Source organism: Platichthys flesus, chromosome 2 (genome assembly GCF_949316205.1).
Source record: "Platichthys flesus chromosome 2, fPlaFle2.1, whole genome shotgun sequence".
In the NCBI taxonomy this organism is placed as follows: Eukaryota; Metazoa; Chordata; class Actinopteri; order Pleuronectiformes; family Pleuronectidae; genus Platichthys; species Platichthys flesus.
Window position 1 is genome coordinate 23,383,923 of NC_084946.1, and position 19,613 is coordinate 23,403,535.

The following is a 19,613-nucleotide window of genomic DNA, read 5'->3' on the forward strand; positions in this document are numbered from 1 at the left end:
CCCTGAGATTTATTTAATGGCATTTGTTCAGCTGGAGACGGACCCGACACTGTTTACATTGGAGTTGGTGAGTTTTAGTGACTCATACTTAAAAACAACAAGAAGAGGAAGAGAAACTGCCAAACAACCTCGGAGACAGTTGGTCTTAATATCCGTTAATATCTGCCCAGTGCTTTTGGCTGAAGTGGAAAAGTTTACTACTCAAGGACCCGATTTGTCCCTGCTGCCAGCCACAGGGCCGTTCCCATTACTTGGTGCTGATTATCTGCCCAAGTAATCCTGAAAGTGTGAGGAGTTCACAAAATAATCGTGATGCTACCGATTGAGTCAATAGAAAAATTAGAGCTATAGCTGACCAGGATGCGTCACCACCCGGATGTTGCTACGCCATAGGTATGCACAAAGCCCACGCACGGGGCCGAGAATTCATAGTTGTGCGTAGTTGTGTCTGAGTCGAGGTAGAGTTTCTACACTGGTGTTGAGTGTCTTTGATGTAGGGGCCCCCTCAGGTCCCTTTTGCCGTGGGCCCCAAATTCCATTGAAAAACTCCTGCTGATCGCAATGTACAGTTTGATTCTTCTTCTTCTTCTTCTTCTTCTTCTTCTTCTTCTTCTTCTTCTTCTTCTTCTTGATTTCCTTCTTGATCTTCATTTTCATCTTCCTCATCGTTTTTGTTTATCTTCTTCTACCTCTTTTTACTCTTCTTGCTCTTCTTCTTCATTTTAATCTTCTACATCTTCTCGTCTTCTTACTCTTCTTCTTCATTTTCATCTTCTACATCATCTTCTTCCTCTTCCACTTCTTCATCTTCTTCTTCCCCCTTTCTTCCCTCTGCTGTCACGGGAGGGGCGTGTTGTCTGCCCAGTGGCCGGCTGCCGCTCCCTGCTCTCTGGGTGAGAGCACTGAGGGTCTCGGTCCCTGGCAGCGGAGGATGTGAATTTAAATGTCCGCTCACTGATGATCCGGGGAAGTTAAATTCTCTCTCTAATGAGCGGTCGTGTTGTCCCGGTGAAGGCGTCAGCAGCGAGACGGACTTTGCTCTTCACGTCAAGGTAACGAGGATGTTTTACAGCTGCGGGTCGATATGATTCAGCGGCTTTTTCTAACGGATCCGACGGTTAATGGCGGCGAGTGATACATTTATCCGGTATTTCTCAAACAACGCCTGGTTTTTAACGTTATAGCAAATTAACATTAGCCGATTAGATAAACGTAAGTAGAAGATGAATTCGGCTAGTTTTACAACATTTTTGGTGTTTTAGTAACGACGTTACACTTAATTAGTTAATTATCGGATTTTACAGTGGAGTCTTGTCTCTTTTCACATTTTAGTAAAGTAGCACTAGCCTGCTAATTAAATATAGATTGAATATTAATTCGGCTTGATGTACTGTGTTTTTAGTGTTTGAATAACCACATTACACTTAATACTTACATTTTACAGTTGTTTTAAGTATGTCCTTTAAAATCAAGTAACCCTGGCAGATTAATTAAGGACAAATAGATTAATTCCGGTTATTTCAATTTGTTTGAATTATGACATGACGCTGATGAAGTTGAATGATATTTATATGTCGACACCCTGGTGAACTAAAGGCATGATAATATCTTTATATATAATCAATATATCTGTGCTGATATATTTGTATGGATCCGTATAATAGTAGATGTCTCCACCATTCAATCAGCCATAGACATGACTGTGCAGTAACCTTGTCCTCATGGTCTTGATACACAGAAAATAAACCCAGAGCCAGAGCTGAATTTCATACTGAATCCTCCCTGTGCACTCTGATATGATTTAATCTGCTTTTATAGATTAATACTGATCTGGTTTCATTTCTGCTGCTTGCTCCATCTTTGGTCTGTGTCCCTCAATTCACTCCGACAGATTTGAGACGGACTTTCCTTATAAAATACTTCTCATGTAGAATAACCCCCACCCATCCACATACCTCCATAAAACAATTTGTGATAAGGAACTTTTAAACAAGGCCAAGAAAATGTGAATTTCATGAATGATAGAGAGCTCTGGCTCAGGAAGTGTCTTTGGGCTGGATACTGACGGCTGTTCAGTGATAGAGAAAGTGCTGCACATAGATTCACTGTGTGAAAGGTGAAACTCTTTGAGTGGTCATGAAGGCTTGTAAAAGTAAAATAGTGAAATCCTAAAAGAGATGAGAAAAGGATCATGATAAAATGCCCAAACAATATATCAAAGGTATAAATCTAAAATGAAAAATAAAATAATGAAATGCAAGAGTAAGTAAAACTAGAGATAAAAAGTTGGGTATCAAAGTGCAAACAATTCAATAAAAGTAAGTAAGTTGATGATTCAATAAGTAAATCAACTAGAATCCAAGGATATATCAGTAAAAACAACAATGTAGTGATTTTTGCCATAGTGGCACCCAGCTTTTGTGTGTGTCTCTGTGTGTCTGTGTCTGTGTCTGTGTGTCTGTGTGAGTGCGTTTTCACTGATGCTGATTGCATCGTCTCCGACCGGCTCCGCCCCACCAATCATCCCCAGATTCTTCTTAAATCACAACATTTTTACTGCAGCCCAACTCAAGTAACAACGTGGACGCACACAAGTCAGAGAGACGTTGGAGTAATGCCACCGAAAACAAGAATTTTAATTGCCACCCTATGCATGAAGTATGCACTCTGCCGGTGCCCCCCCCCCCCCCCCCCCCCCCCCCGAGATGCTGACAGTTTGGCTCGTAGCGCCGACAGCCCGCAGGCCCTCCTGCCTCCTCTCGCGCTGACATCCCTGTGGGGTTTATTCATGGCAGCTCCGGGGCTCCTGACAGAGGTGGTATTGTTCAAACATACCACGAACATCTGCACTCAATGTAAATCAAACCTTATTCTCTGTATTGATGGTATGTGAAAATATAACAAAAACAACATTTAAATCAAACATTTATTTTGAGTTTTTCTTTTTCCCCTTCCTCATGTCAAACTTTCCTACTGAGCTCATGTATCTGTGGCCGAATATCTTTAATATATCAGAGTTTTCAAAGCCAGCGTGAAGTGTCAGCGTGTACGCGACTACAACTCAAATCCAGCCGTGTGATTAAATCCAGCTCTGAATGTGGACGGGCCATTTTTGTCTCCCTGTATTTTGCTGTGTAGCTCCGTGTTCCGTGCCTCTGCTAATTACAGCCTGCACAGCCACAAAGAGCATTTTCATTTCAGTGGGGGGAAAGTGAGGAAAAGGGGGAAAAAGAACCGGTCCAGCTCGAGCAGCGACTTTGCATTTAAAGGGTTTTATTAATGTACCTTTTTCCACTGCGCCGCGTTTTTGTGCGCCAAAACAAATTTGATTTCCACCTGTGGTTGCCAGAAGAAATGATGGGGGAACATAGTTACACAATAACCCAAACTGGACGTGCATTTATCTCACAGGAGATATAATTTCTAAACCCAACGAGGCATTATTGCTCTTCCAAAGCGCATAAACATGTTTTACTGTTTCATTTCAAACTCCCCTTGGACTCTGAGCTGTAATGTTTCGGTTGACTTAGAGGCTGCAGCTCCAAGTCTGCATTCTAATTATCTTCCAGTATGAGTGCTTGGAGATATCTGATGCCCATTGACCAGTTTGGTTTCCCCTGTGCCAGAACTATCCTTCCCTGCTTTCCTTCTGCAAAAGGCCAGTCATTGCAGCATCTGTTTGAGGTGATTTTGGGCGATTCAGGGTGGATGTAAGGGTCAGGGAGCACACAGGGGCCTGTCACTCTGATCCCCTGCATCTTTAGAGACCAGCAGACTCCTTTCTAAACCCTGAACTGTCAGAACGGATACTTTTTTACTCGTCACGATTTATCTGCACATCCAGTAAAGATTCTTTTGAAGCTACAGTTAAAGGTGGCCGTCGTTTGACTCTGTTTAAACAAGGCTACATTGAGGAAGAATTCTCTAAAACAATCTTAGATGAAAATGTGAAAGAACTTGAATTCTACTTATATAGATGTTTAGGGTGTATACTGATATATAAGAGTAATTGGCTATGATTCCTTCGATATCCTTATCAAACCTTTATGACGCTTCATATTTAACAGTAACAGTAACAAAATGAAATCTTCTTTCTTCCATAATGCAGCTCATTAATGATTCAAACAGGATGTTCAGAAAAATGGTCACAAGTTCAAATCACGTTTTTCTCATCAGCTGTTAGGATGTAGACAGTTGGCTGATAAACTACAGACTTATGCTTTATTTCAATCAAACTGAAGTGTCCTCTCCTGAAGGGTTGTTCACCATATGTCCTGAAGCTCTGATGTATGAGTGGAACCAAATGCTTGTCCCAGCACGTGGCCTCCTCCAGTGACAACTCATTGCCGAAAGATGGACGTATGACTGTGACCAGCTTTATTTCATCCCTCCAAACCCATTTCAGCAGCTTTACCTACTGCACAATCACCTGGTTGTCAATTATTTGATTTTTCTTTGCTAACCTGTCGTCCATGTGTGGTTTCAGCTGGGACGAGAGCAGCTCCATAAGCAGCGGCCTCAGCGACGGCGATGGTTCGGACAACCTCAGTTCAGAGGAGTTCAACGCCAGCTCCTCGCTCAACTCCCTCCCGACCACGCCCCTGGGCTCCAGACGCAACTCCTCTGTCATGGTGAGCTGAAATACTGTCGCTCCGACGACCCTGTGGTGACGTTTTCCTCTTCCTCCGCCTTGTTTTGTTTGGAAAAAGCGGTAGCTAAAGAAAGTGATCTGCATTGTACTGTGTGTTAAATGTGAGTTGACAAAGGGCCACAGGAAGAAGCCACAGAACCTCACCTCTGTCATTACGCTGGAACGACAGAGACACACAATCTGTCAAAGTGCAAAACATCCACTGCAAAAACACTGTAAAAGGAAGTAGGAGACATTTTGGTTTCAGTAGATTTACTTTAAAACAACAACAGGTTATTATTTATGGCTCCACGAGGGCGACACCCAGTGGCAGGAAGTATTTTGTTTATGGGTTGTTTGTCCGTTCCACTCTTGTGAACACAACATCTCAAGAACACCACGAGGGAACTTCCTAAAATTTGGTACAAATGTTCAGTTGGACTCAAGGAGGAACTGATTAGAACTTGGTGGTTGAAGGTCAAAAGTCAAAGTCACAGTGATCTTACATATCACATTGTTGGTCTTATAAACACCTTGAGGGATCGAACTGATTCGATTTGAGGGATCAAATTTCAAGGTCACGGTGTCCTCATAAAACACATTTTTACCTTGAATATAATATCTCAAGTGCCTTTAGGAGATTTCTCAAAAATATGATCAGTTGTCATTTGGACTCAAAGACGAACTGATCAGATTTCAGAGGTCAAAGGTCACCGTGACCTCATGAGTTTGGGGGAAAAACCATGTAGATAGAAACTGCACTGGCAGACGCATAAAACCACAGGGTGGAGACTCTAGTTATAGATTGGTTTTTTTAATGAGGAAGAAAAAGTAGATATTTAACTTTCTACGTGAAGAAACCACAAGAAACTGTAAAACATGTCTGGAGTATATCTTAACATTTGTTTTAGATTTACTTTTGCAGCAGCTTTAGTGGCTCCTACCTTTCTCCCAGGTTATTGCAGGAATAGTGGTTACTTGCAGATTGCTCACTGGGAAGAAATGAACCTTACTTGGACTCAATGAGCCATCTGTCGCTCTGGATCACATTCATATCGTGCCAAGAAGCAGCATGTCCAGTTTTGTCCCCGATGCTACCTCTTCAACGCACCACAGGATCTGTCTCTTATGGTGCAGCCTGCTTTTGTTTTGTCTTCTGCACAGACACCCATTAACAAAAATATAAATTCATCTTTTAATCTATTTTTAAAATGTTCAGTTTTATCCCCCAACAAACTGATTTATCTCAGAAAGTTTTGAATCAATACATTTTTTTTGTTATGTATTCATTTGTTTGCTTTCTTTCCTTGGTCTGTGTTTTTCTTGAATCCCCCCTGGGTACATGAATCTATCTTACTCCTTCCCACTGGAATGCAGCTCAGATGAGACAAAGATTACAGAGCACAGCCAATTCCACAGATAACACAGACCTTAACTGAAGGTTACCCCCCCCCCCCCCCCTCTCTCTCTTTGCAGCTCCGCACTGATGCAGAGAAGCGCTCCATGGTGGAAAGTGGACTGTCTTGGTACAGCGAGGATGGCAAAGTCATCCACAAGCTTGATACCTGCAGCTATGAAACGGGGAGTCTCAAGACAGAGGCCCCGAGCAAGTGGAGGAAGAAGCCTCCAAGCCTCAGTGAAGATCCAGGGAGTAGAGGGGAACTGAAGAAGCCGCAGAGTTTGGGTCAACCAGGGAGTTTCAGGAAGGGTCGTAATCCCCCTGTGGGCGTCACCTCCCCCATCACCCACACATCTCAGAGCATGCTCAAAGTCGCAGGTGAGATCTCGTGAAAAGTCATCTCCATGTTTATTTCTCTGTCTTTTTTGTCTGATGTTCCCTCTCATATTCAATTTCCCGGTGGATCACTGCCACCGTTAACTTGTTTTATCTATGCAATCTATGTCATCCATCATGTCTTTGTGTAATGAATCCAAACATAAAACAGAGTCTGTTTGTAGAGCAGCCAAACCGGATGTCTGCTCGGTGTCAAGCTGAATAGAGAAGTGAACCCGAAGCTCAAGCCAGGTTTTGATTTGTAACACGCTGCAGTATACTGATGAAAACAATTCACCATGAAAAACCATTTTATTGTGGAAAAAATCCCAGCATGGCCCAAAGCCATGTTTCTGCCTGCAAAAGCCAGTGACTGTACAGAGACACTGTGTCTGCTGTCTGCTTCAACTACATTTATTTTAATGTCCTCTAATCCTCAGAAAAACAGTGCTTGATTAAATAAGGGGTTTAAATTGAGATCCAATATCAACATTTTTCTTGACCTTCATTTTGCTTAATTTCAGCTTTAAAAACAAGTGATTATATCATTATTTCTGATTGTATGTATTTTGGCAGCAGGATAAAGGGAATTTTATTTCAGGCAAATGCCAAGTTTACAGATTCACATACAGTAAGACGTCAGATGTGTTTTTAATTTATTTCTTAACTTTAATAACAAAAAAACAAAAACTTTCTCTCATCTTTGAATGTCTTATCCAGCTCTTACTTTTTGAGAGAAATGATGTATGACTGCTGATAAGCTATTTCAGTCAATGCAATCAATATATTTTATTGAGTAGAGCAGAGGGAGAGTGTGGCCTAGGGGATAGAGCGGGTGCTCTGCAACAAGAAGGTTGCCAGTTCGAATCCCACTCTATCCCATCTGCATGCCTAAGTGTCTTTGGCAAGATACTGAACCCCTAGATGGCCCCTCATAAAATGATGAGTGTTCTAAAAATGTAAGTCGCTTTGGATAAAAGCGTCAGCTAAATGACATGTAATGTAATGTAATGTAATGAGTAGCTAATGATGCATTTATGTGGCCTAAGAAAATTAGTTTTTGACTGACAAAATTCACAGGAACACAACGTCAAATCAACAAAAAACAACTCGGAGAGAGTTGCTGACGTCATCACTTCAAAACCAGTTTATATAATTTTACAACTCGAACTATTAGCTTAAAAGTGAAGTTACACACTTTTTTACTTGTACTCTCCTAGTACCAAACTTTTAAGCCAATACAGACGTTTTTATGATTAACTTAAAGTGTTTATTATTTGTTTATATGCTTGTCACAGCTGATACTCTTTGTTTGCTCTTTGTTATTATGCAAATAATAATAACAGAGGTGTCTTGAAGTTGTTTAAATGCTCTTAACACATGAAAGCAGTTTGGTGCGACTTATCTTCATTGACCTTGTAAAAAAAATTTGCGTAGTGTTGTTACTTAACCAGGCAGCTTGTGTTGTTTTTTTATGCAGCACCTAAAAGTGAGAGGCCACTCGACAAATCCAAGATGTCCATCAAAACTGCTGGTCTGCAACGGTCTCGCTCCGACGCCGGCCGGGATCATCTTGGCGAGCACCGCAAGCCTCCATCAGGTTTAGTCAAACCCTCTGCTGGAGCCTCCTTTGGGTATAAGAAGCCACCAATAGCCACCGGCACCGCCACTGTTATGACAGCAGGGGGCACCACCATCTCCAGTGGCTCCGCTACCGTGGGGAAAATGCCCAAGTCCTCCTGCATCCCCATGAAGCCCGTGGGAGGAGGGATACCAACGGGTCGGAAGAACAGCTTTGATGCCAGCAGCGAGCAGAGCTTCCCGGGGCCAATTGCCCGAAACAGCCTTCAATACCGCAGCCTGCCTCGCCCGGCCAAATCCAGCACGTTTAGTGTGATTGGTCGCCCGTCAGCTCGGCCTGTCAGCAGCACTATTGACCCCGGCCTGTTGAGTTTGAAGCCTGTGCCCATGGCCTCCGCGGGCCCCAGGGTCAAAGAGCTGAGTAGCTGCGGCACTAAGATGTCTTCTCGAACCAGCACAGGCCCGGTGAACCAGACAGACCGAGAGAAGGAGAAGGAGAGGGCCAAGGCGAAGGCGGTGGGCGCTGACATGGACTGCGGCTCTCTGAAGGGTGACGACACTCGGTCTGGGACTTCAGGGGAGTCCACTGTCAAACTGCACGGCCTGAGACGGACCAGCAGCGGCAGATACCCTGAGCTGTCATCACCCACCACACCAAGGTCTCTCATTTACACTTTGCTTTAAAGGGCCATTTCACCTGAGTCACGAGGCACGGTGTGGTGTCTTGCGTTCTGGGACATTTTTTGTTCTAAAATATTCAACACTGATTTGTCTTCCCAGAAACAGTTAGTCTAAACAATCCAGTGAACTCGATGTCTGTGTTTTTTCTGGAACTACTTTCTAATGAAACAGTCCAAAATATTGTCCTATGCTGCTCTTAAATTTACAGGCAGACATCTTGGATTAAGATGTCAAATACAAACCCAACTGGCTGCCTCAGCATGTAGGAGTAGATGTTAGAAGATTTGATTTCTGTGATCTTTGTCAAAGAAAGGAATAATACACATCATACACATGCACGAGTCAAGTGATGACTTTGTTTTGAATATCACCTTAGTTTCTGTTTTTGACATCTTGTCTCTTCTGTCTGTTTCCTAGAATGCTGCACACGAAAACTCTGGGTCGCCCCCCCAGCCTGGCTCACATGGACAAGGTCAACTCGAACAGTCTTGACTCCTGCATGACCATTCATGACCTCCCCCCCAAAGTCCCCCCGTACTCCAAGCTTCAGGACCTGGCTGGTTCCCACACCCCCGGCCGCCTCACCCCGAGCCCAGCGCCCATCCTGCACATCGATTCCCCCAGCTCCTACACCAGTGACAGCCTGAGCCGGAGCGGATCCCCACTGCTCTACCCCAAGCTGATGCACCGCAGCATGGAGTCCCTGCCCCTGACGATGAGCGTCCCCTGCAGCTCGAGGTTTCTCACTGCTGAGAGGCACGAGAAGCCGGAGAGGACCACAGGGACCTGGGGGGCCGGGAGCAGAACGTCCCTCAACCTCACTGATAGGCAAGTCTCAGAAGAAAGAAAATGTGATTTAGTTATTTCTTGTTTTTATTGTAGTAAATAATGTACAAATAAGCATTTTTGGCCTCATACAAGAACACATTTGTATTCTTATGAGTTGTATGGTCAGTTTGTTTGAGCACTACACGTCAGACAACGCTAATATCATCAGAAAGTGTGTAGATGACGTGTTAACGTGGTGAATGCCACAGATTTGAATGAGCCTGCACAAGGATGGCAAATGAGCCCAAATAATGCCCCAGTAATCCCATCAATTACAATACAATTACTCCTGGTTTACTACATTACCACGTATTATTTAGAGAGCACTTACAACTGCAGTGACAGGTCAGAACCACTTTGGATCATTTTGGAACGTAACAAGTTCTAAATCACTCGACCTGCACAGGAGATGTTTTCTTTCTTTGTACATCTTAACAACTCAAGAAGAAGAGTCCACTTTGTCCAACAACTCTTAATCTTAATCCCCCAGCAATGAAAAAAAAGACATTAAAAACATGAAAAAAACGCACTTTGGATCTGTCATCTTCACGTCAATGGACCACAACCAGTGTTTCAGTATCGAGCTTCAAGCTTCTTGGCAGTTCACAGACATCCACCCATATTTGCTGGCCTGTTCTGGGAACAGAAAGTCTGAGCTGTCGTTTAGAGGATGAAGGTTTGTAGCCACTGAAGGACTGAGTTTGTCAAGATGGCCCAAATGATTTCCTGCCAAAGAAGAGTGCCCACGCAGTGTGTGTGAAAGTGCCCAGTGCGCCACATGGACTAGATTTACAGGAAGGATTAAAAAGCCCTGAGATTTGTGCAGGTCTTATGACAAATGAACATGATTTTAACTCTTTCTTTCTCTGTCAATTATGTTTAAATCTTTACAGCTTGCAAGCGGACAGGAACACCTTGCCGAAGAAAGGCTTAGAGTACGTCCAAACACTTCACATTTCTAATTTCCCACACTTTGACGAGTCTTCGATGATTTTGAGTTAAAGTCCACTCTCTCCTCTCAGACGCTACGGCTCGAGCCTGTCGGACAGTGATGGAAGCAAACCGGGCAGGCGCCACTCCCACACCATAGCTGGCATGACGGAGAGCGACAGCCCCCCCCAGCTGCCCTCTCCCACCCGCTTGCTCCACCCCTCGTCCGGCAAGGCTCCTCTCACCAACGTGGGTGAGTCCCGCCTGCTTCTTCACTGTGGCTGCCAAGTTCTAAAAACACTCGAGCTCTGAAACTAATGAGACCTGAGATCTTTGATAAGCCATCCGTCTTATCGTCGATAATTACCCAACAGAGAGGTACTGAGTTCACACTCGGGCGGGGGGGGCCTGTCCAGATAAGTTTTCTGAAGTTAAGAAATGTTGACACAACAATCTGTCATATCCAAGTGGTGAAGTGGTGAGCAAATAGTTTAATATCACGTACATCTCTGTGAAGATGATGATCCTGTGACTGGACTTAACTTAAAGTCTGAATTATGCAGGAGATAGAGGCAGTATAGGGTGGGGGGGGTGTCAAGTCTATATTTAGCTCTTTGACTGTTGTGGAACCAAGGAGTTGCCTTTCGCCGAGTCAACAGAATAAGGCTGCCATACCTAGGTGTATGATTTCTGTGTGTGTGTTTCTCTGCAGGGCTGCATCCTCCAGTTTAGGTTTGTTTTCTCCATCTTACCAAATGTGTCTGTTTTGTCGGTAGTTGCCCCAATTTCCAGCGGCTCTCCGAGGATCTCGCGCTCGAACAGCATCGGCCCCCCCGGTGACTCAGCCTGTGATCTGTTCGGAACCTCCCCCCTGGGCAGCAGTCTGTCGCTGGCTGACCGGCCAAAAAGCATGATGCGGTCGGGGTCTTTCCGGGAACCGGGGGACGATGGTGAGCTTTCTTCAAGTGGCCTCCCTGCAGGGGAGTCTCCCAACATGGCCTCACATGAAATAAAGCTGGGCACATAAGCCCAACATCAGAATATAATTTATTTTAAGTGGAGTGGAGTCTGTGTGTCATCGTTTTAGATTGAAAGGGAGTTACTCAATGACCCAATCTGTGATTCACATGTAACCACAACAGCAAACCACCCACCAGCAACTTAGAAATTGAATGACGTAAATATTCATAACTTAATTCTCTCACACAAAGTTGATAATTTACCAAATGTGTTAGCATTGTGTATTATTCTTATACTGTGATTAGAAGTCATCTCATGATATCAATGTTTATCTTAACTTTCTTACAGTCCATGGCTCTGTACTGTCTTTGGCATCCAATGCTTCATCCAACTATTCCTCGGTAAGAAGAAACTTTATTTCATCTAATTGTTCTTCTTACTGTTGTCATTGTTGTCGTGGTCATGTCTCAGGCCCCAGGAGCATTAACTGCAGTACAGTTTCACATTGCTCTCTTCACCTGCCAGCACCACAAACTCAAGTTAGTTAAGAGTGCAGACTAGTGAGGGAAACAATGTGTGTTTATTTGACTAACTGCAAAGATCCATAATAATCATAAGAAATTGTAGAATTATTACTATCCTTTGACTGAGGGTTCAAATCCCTGTGGATGTGACATGAACTACTTCAGATCTTCAGATTGACAAACAAATGTTTCCAATCTGCTCAGAGATTTCTTATATCCCCTTGCCGTTGTGTTTTATGCCCTGTTACCTTCTATTTAAACATTTATCTTCAGTCTCCAGTTGTTTTGCCAATTTGGTTTATATTACCTTTTTCAAGCTTGTATTTCACTGTTGTCATCGCTATAAAACTCCAGTATTGTCCCTCTCACTGTGGGTAAGTAGTAAAAGTACTAAAATGAACTCTCTTCATTGTTTACCATGCCTTCATTAGAATGAGGAGAGGATACAAGGGGAGGTAAGGCCAACGTGCCGCAGCTCTTTCACCCACACTGTCATTTCCTGTTGAACCAGGTCCATCCATCACATGACGTCATCAGGGCTGTGACCACCGATCTTTATCTCCGGAGCTCATAACTCAGTTCATTCTGTTTTTTTTACGTCTCATATTCTTTGCCCTTCAGCGCCAGACTCTAAGCTTTAATGAAGTCATTTTCAGACCTCGTAAAAATTCTCAGCGCATGAGGAACATCCATCAACATCCCATGATCGTAACATTTTGATTTGGTTGTGAATGGACCTTGTTTGTGAATCATTCCAGTTTTTTAATAAGGAGCGATAGTTTGTCGTTTGTATATTTGTGTGTTCTGTTTTCTTTCATTTGACCAAACAACACATGTAACACATTCCACTGTCCCATTATCACCATTTAAAACCCATGTTAACGTTTCCAGCACATCAAGCTCCTGTTTAATATCATTTCAATGCTCAAACTGCTCAGACTTACTTTGGAAGTTTGTCTGCAGCAAATCCGGAAGCTGAGGCGCGAGCTGGAGTCCTCCCAGGAAAAGGTTGCCAACTTGACAATGCAGCTCTCTGCCAACGTAAGTAGCACTTTTTTTACTTTGTTAAGTGACTTGGAAGCACTTTTTATCCGAGTGGTATGAATCCAAAATGTAAATTAAATGTTTTTAGAGTCAGTATTTAACGCCACAGGACATTTGGAAGGCTGGAGGAAAGGCCAAGGTGTTCTCGGTAGCTTCAGGAGTTGTGCCAGCCACACAGGCGACTGGACTCGCTGGTGTTTCTGGAAACTGTGAGAACTGGAGACGCCTTTTGAATGAGACATAAGACGTCTTCAGGAAACACGAGCAAGTCCAGCTGCTTATGTACAAGTGCTGAAGATTCCATGTCATCGTTAGGATCCATCATCTGGAGTGTCGAAGCAAACATGCCATGCTTCCTGTTGTCTCGCTACCTGTCACCTCTGGCCACTTTTACTTACCCTAACCTTTTTATCCCTTTATAATTTGATGGATACTCATTTAACCTTAACTCTTAATTTAACTTTTTAACCCTTTATTTCTATCAGCTTTACGCACCAAATATCCTGCTCCTTCTTTTTCTATTCTTCTCATCGTGCCGCACATTTTACTCACTGTCTTTGCATAACTTCCAACTAACCTGTGTATGATTTGAACACATTAATGAAGTTTATCTTCATGTGTGTGTATTTTTGAATGTTTTGAATGAGAAGCTTTATCACAGGCCTAATGCCCCTGTCCCTCTCTTTTACCCTTGTGGCTGTATTGACTACTGGACTCGCTGCTGTCCCCCCCGCGCCCCCTCCCGCTGACCCGCACCTCTGGATGCTGGGTGAAGCAGCTTGGCCAGGTTTGTTGGACTGCTGCCTTCAGAGCGCTTTCTGTTGTTTCCCCTGCGTGATTCTGATTGGACGTCAGGCCACATCTCTGCTGAGGCTGACAGTGTGAAACAGTCGACCCTCGACGCCTACCTTGAAGCATGTTGACGAGGGCTAGAGCGAATGATCATTCTCATTAACCAGTAATCTGTCCATCTATTTGGTCTGTAAAATGTCACACACAGTCAAAATACCACACATAACAACTTTCTTGTTTTTCTATTTTTAGTTGAAGATAAATAAGAGGAAGGAGGGCAGAAGAGAATGACAGGCAGGCTACAATTAAGTGTATTAAAAAGAGGTGAAGACACTTGGGTCAACCACACAACAGGTTTTAATGAAATTACCAAAATAAAAGAAGCCATAAACAGATACTAAACCAAATTGAAAGGAGACTCAGTAGCGCACCCACCTCACCTAAGGCCCAACAGTCTCCTAATGAAACCACATTTATATTCTGTAGATGTGCACCAAATTGCACACACTCATAAATATCAGTCTCACACTTTTGATTTGTTTTCCGACAAATTTGTGGTGCAAACCTAATCACGAACATATAAACACACAAACCGATGAGCATGCCAAGGTAAAAAGAAGACGCTGAACCAAAAACCCTCATCATCGTCGGTGTGGGACATCTTAGTCTAAAGGTCAAACATGCTGCAGGAGGTTGAAGAGGATTGTCTGACTGTCCCACTCTGCGCCTCGATCACCACCATTACCCTAACCTCCTCTTTCATCTCTGACATCACCCACAGCTGTCTGCCACTCCATCCCCTCCCTCTCCTCCCAGCAGACGGAGACAAGCCATTAGTGTGATGTGCTTTTGAGTGCGAGACTGCAGAGTGATTTTTATTCAGCCGGTGACTCATACCTGTCTCCTCTCTCAAACCCCTCTATCTCTCTCTTTCTCACCGCCTGTCTCTTTCCCTTAAAGGCCAATCTGGTGGCAGCATTCGAGCAGAGCCTGGCGCTGATGACGGCGCGCCTGGAGACCCTGTCGGTCTCCTCGGACCAAAAGGTATATCTCCGATATCATGATGCTAATGGTTGATGTGCTGCCTGCTACATCCATGACTCTTTCCTTTTATGTGTAAAATAAATGCATAGAAAAAAGTGTCCAGAACACTTGAAGTGAACATTTGGGGTCAGGATCAAAATATAACAACTCATTATTAACACACAAAATAATTTTTTATGGATTTTGTTTCTATTTAAAACAATGTTTAATACTGTTTTGTCAGCCTAACGTGTGCTTAGCAATATAAACATGCTATGTGTATTTCATATAACTTTTTATATATATTTTTTTTAATACAATTAAATATGCATACATATCTTTAAGTTAGCATGTATACAGTAAACTTCAGACATTAGACAGCAAACACATTAGGGTCCACAGTGTTTAGTATTGTATTTTATTGTTTTTTTAAACAATGAACAGAAATATGCATTGTTATAGGTCCATAAAGACAATTACAGTTATTTAAGCAAAAGGTTTAGCAAATTGTTTTTGATTAATCCAACATGGATCTTCTCTTATGTCATCTGTTCTCCCCCTCTCCTCCTCTCTCCTCTTTTTCTCCTTTCCTCCACTCTTCAGTCATCTCTTCTCTCTTTTCTCCTCTCCTCTCTCTTCTCCTCTCCAGTCATCTCTCCTCCCTTTTCTCCTTTCCTCCCCTCTCCAGTCTTTTTTGCTTGTCGTCATAGCATACCTGTTTTTATTAATATTATTCGGCCTGTTTACAATTCAGTTTATATTAACATTGTTTTAAGATCTATAGCAATTCAGTGTGTATTCGTTGAGGTCAAAGGTTTGCCAGGTGTGATAACTTCCATGTTGTCACCAGCCACTCAGCCCGACCGGCCAGCCGAGCGCAGAGAGCCCCTCCACAAATCCCCACCTCCGAAGCATCTTGGTTCAGTTACCCTTCTACGAGCTGACAGGAGGTCATATCGATGTTTCTGCTCTTCAGGACTCGGAGCTCACCGAGCTAAAGGAGACCATCGACATTCTGAAGACTCAAAACACAGAGGCCCAAGAAATCATTCACGGGGCTCTCAGTGATGCAGACATCACGCCCAAAGGTAAATGACATGCTGAGGAGGAAGGGTGTGATTGGACATTTCAAAAACGTTCCTTCCAATATTCAATTTGCTCTTGTTTTCAGAGCTGGTGATCAATCGGCAGAACTCGTCGGAGAGCATCTCCAGCCTGGCCAGCACCACCAGCCACTCAAGCATGGGGAGTCTGAAAGAGCAGGAGGCCAAGAAGAAGAAGAAGAAGAGCTGGGTGAGGACTCACGGCCAGACACACAAGTGATGGTCACACTGATTAGAAACACTCAAGAGTTTGGTTAGACATTGGGTTTGTTTCGCGCGCCAGAGGATTCGGGGTTTACCACAGCAGGAGTCAGCGAATTGTGTTCTGCTAAACCTCTCACAAATGCTAGAACACATACATTTGACCAACAATTTGCAGCGGTTGAGGAATCAGATGTTTTTCTCATCACAGAAACTATGAAAGTGGTGGAACCAATTTTATAGGGTGATTCTTCTTGTTGAACGTTTAAAAACATCAATAATAATATTCGCATCTAGCAATAGCAATAAAACACTAAAACTTAAATAGATTTATTTTGCTTATATATTGTGTGAAAGCAGTGAGGGGGATAACATTTGATCAGGTCTGTGTATCAAGTGTTCTCTGCTCATAAAACCACAACCTTCACTGAGGAAACAATAAGGAAAATAATCATCTGACGTCTATTGTGATAATTAATGATGCTTTATCTTGATTGTTTTGACCATATCACACACTTTATGGGCCAGTGTATCCTTGTAAAACACATTTATTGCAAAGTACAACAAATGCCAGTCTGTATTTGTTTTGCAGGTTTTTTTCAGAGTTTCATCCGGTGGAATTTGTTCATGTTTGATCAGATTTTCAAGGCAATCCATTTGGATTTGATCAACAAATGAATCAGCCCTAATCAAGAGTAATAAAGACTTGATTAGAGATACGTTACAGAGGTTAAAGTATTCACATGATCAACATGTGCAGTAAACTCCATAATTGCACACTTATCTCTCTATAAAGGCTAATGTGGAATAATTTCTTTGCAAAAACAAACATATAAATGTATGTAATTAAATTAGTTAAATGTTTATATTGACGTAGCATGTAGCTGAGATGTCTTCTGACCTTTCCTGTGAGCAGTGTAGCTCAGTGCAGGCATTTGATGTGAGACCTTCAGTCAGCTGTTGTCCTACTTCTTGCTCCTGCATGCGCACATGTGTGATTCTCCTCCTATCTTGTTCCCGATCTGTTATTAAGTATGACTCTGGTCTTTCCCTCATGCTGCCCTGCTTTTTTTATTTTAGGTCTTTGAGGTGAGTGATGTTGCTCTAGCAAATAAAGCTGTTAGTCCCCCCCATCACCACCCCCAATCCCCTCTCCCCCCCCCCGTCTGCAGCCAGCACGCACTTTATGAGTCATACTTTCTGTCATACGTGTCTTTTTAAACATGATTCATCAACTTACTTTGTGATGTGCTGTGAATTCATCAAACATAAACCGTGTATTGATTTAACCAGCACGTCATTTAACCATCGTATATGAGGTTCACTGAAGATGAGCATTTCTGTAACTTTTAAAAAGTAACTTTTACAATGAGATGGTTTTCATAGTTTTGTTATGTATCTCTCATTTCATTCACACAACTCGTTTATCTGTGCTTTAAAAGTTAAATGCCTCAATAATACCTAGTTTGAAAAAACTAAGTGGTTACATAAAGAAACAATATAACTTTAATAATACAAGGTGCACCAGAAAGTTAACAGGAAACAAATGTTGACGACTCATCTGACAGAAGCAGCTCAAGGCCAATTCTCGTGTATTCAAATCTTCAGCTATATTCCTCATTGTAACCTCACTCTTCTCTGAACAGTTGCGCAGCTCCTTCAACAAGGCCTTCAGTAAGAAGGGTTCCAAGCCGTCGGGGCCGTACGCCGACATCGAGGAGATCGCCACCCCAGAATCCTCTGCACCTTCCTCCCCCAAGGTCCACCATATCAGTGACGATCCCTCAGCCACCATAAGATCCTCGACCTCTGCAGCATCATCCGGGTAAACCTTTAACTGCAGGGATTCGTTTTTAAACTTGATAGAACTTGAGGTTACCATGTTTCGTTTTTAGTAAAAGACTTCTGTGATAATTTTTTGAGCTGAAAACTCTTGAAATGAATTATTTTTCGTCTGTCAGTCTGCTGCTCCTCGCTGCCTCCGCAGATCTCTAATGTGTTCTGGTGTGAACTGAATGTGTGCAGACTGTGTGAAGGAGGCGATGAGGAGGCGGATGACAAGGTCGTGGTAGGGCTGCGTACAGAGCTGTGGCAGAAGGAACTAAAACTGACAGACATCCGCCTGGAAGCTCTGAGTTCTGCTCATCAGCTGGAGCAGCTGCAGGAGGCCATGAACGGCATGCAGGCAAGTGTCATGGCTTCCTTTTGCAATATTTTTTATTTTTAGATTATTGATTTTCCTCACATAACATGTTACTGGGCTGAAAAGGAAGCCAAAATGTTGACTCTCTGTGGGCAAGATTGTGATGTATGAACACAGTTGTAACAGTTATGATTTGCTCTGTAGAGGACAGTGGAGAACCTGAAGGCTGAGAACGACCACCTGAAGACGGGTACTCTGTCCCCCTGTCCGTCCCCCGGACCCTCCAGCTCCGTGTCCCAGTCCTCAGGTCTCGCCACGTTCGAAGGTTCCTCGCCGCGACAGTCGGTGGCCTTGCAAATGCCAAAAAGCTTCAGCAGAGGGCTAAGTGAAGGGAGCTCAGGTAAAGTTAAACCTCTGAAAATGTAGACGTGCATTGTTATTTACCAGTGTGGTAAACATGAAGACACACTGGTAAATGGTTCTCACACACACAGGTCAACAGGTCAATTTATGTTATCTATGTAGATATTTAAAGTTACTATCTTCTAGCCCCCAAACTCGTTTTTCTAATTCAAGTTATTAATCTGTTCTATTGAGGGTGTGACATTTACATCATTTGGAAAATTAAGCTTTTATTTTAAATGTAAGACATCCTACAAATCCTCTTTGGTTTCCTCCTGGTTAGACGTCCACGCTGCAGAGTCCCTCAGCCTTTCCTCACAGAGGGACGATCACCGTGTCCGGGTGGTGGTTTGTGTCGCGGACCTGCACGTCTTCAAAGATGTAAGTCTTGTACTTTCTCAGCCTGGTGAGACTCATAATAAACATGAGTAAAAAACGTCTTTATCCCCCGTTCTGTTCCAGCAGGAGGTGAAACAACAGGATTTCTTCGCGGGCACCGTCCGGGTGAACGGCAGGATGGACTGGACCATGCTGGACTCGGCCGTCAGTCAGGCTTTCAAGGTGAGACTCGGCCTCTGACCACTCGGTTCAGTGAGATCCGTCCAGGAACTCAATGTACAGTTTGTATCCAGCTTGTTTACATTTATGCTTCAGCTGTCACGATAATTTTAGCATATCCAACAAGTAGGCAGTGGTGAGAGCTAAGATGCAGAAATAGCATCTTCTCCTAAGTACTTTACAGTACCACACAACTTCTGGTTGTTATAAAACGGACAAAGATAGTTTAAAAAGTATTTAGATTTACTGTGACCGTAAATAATCTTATTTACAAGGCTCAGGTCTTTCCAGTGAGTTTCATTTCATAGTGTGTATGGAACCCAATAAACCCAGAGGTCTCAGGAGCAGGAGCTTGTAAACCTCATGCACAGACCCTGTTTCTCCTGGGAGACCCATTAAAGCTCTGAAACGTCACATTTGTCATGATGTTATGTTTTAT

At 43.2% G+C, this 19,613-nt stretch overlaps 2 protein-coding genes across 2 annotated transcripts in view; one reads left to right on the forward strand and one right to left on the reverse strand.

Moving 5' to 3' along the window:
* LOC133970075 (troponin I, slow skeletal muscle-like) overlaps window positions 1-19,613 on the reverse strand; it is an 81,021-nt gene that overhangs the window by 56,330 nt on the left and 5,078 nt on the right. The window lies entirely within an intron of this gene.
* Window positions 1-19,613, forward strand: part of nav1b (neuron navigator 1b) — a 47,519-nt gene that overhangs the window by 20,337 nt on the left and 7,569 nt on the right. The window contains exons 4-21 of the mRNA XM_062406917.1: window positions 4,487-4,631; window positions 6,107-6,407; window positions 7,885-8,644; window positions 9,084-9,494; window positions 10,388-10,429; window positions 10,517-10,677; window positions 11,201-11,374; window positions 11,733-11,785; window positions 12,340-12,363; window positions 12,872-12,949; window positions 14,705-14,788; window positions 15,618-15,855; window positions 15,939-16,060; window positions 17,718-17,896; window positions 18,097-18,256; window positions 18,419-18,614; window positions 18,900-18,997; window positions 19,082-19,177. Of these exons, the coding sequence (XP_062262901.1) occupies window positions 4,487-4,631; window positions 6,107-6,407; window positions 7,885-8,644; window positions 9,084-9,494; window positions 10,388-10,429; window positions 10,517-10,677; window positions 11,201-11,374; window positions 11,733-11,785; window positions 12,340-12,363; window positions 12,872-12,949; window positions 14,705-14,788; window positions 15,618-15,855; window positions 15,939-16,060; window positions 17,718-17,896; window positions 18,097-18,256; window positions 18,419-18,614; window positions 18,900-18,997; window positions 19,082-19,177 (3,322 nt within the window). The remainder of the gene's footprint in view (window positions 1-4,486; window positions 4,632-6,106; window positions 6,408-7,884; window positions 8,645-9,083; window positions 9,495-10,387; window positions 10,430-10,516; window positions 10,678-11,200; window positions 11,375-11,732; window positions 11,786-12,339; window positions 12,364-12,871; window positions 12,950-14,704; window positions 14,789-15,617; window positions 15,856-15,938; window positions 16,061-17,717; window positions 17,897-18,096; window positions 18,257-18,418; window positions 18,615-18,899; window positions 18,998-19,081; window positions 19,178-19,613) is intronic.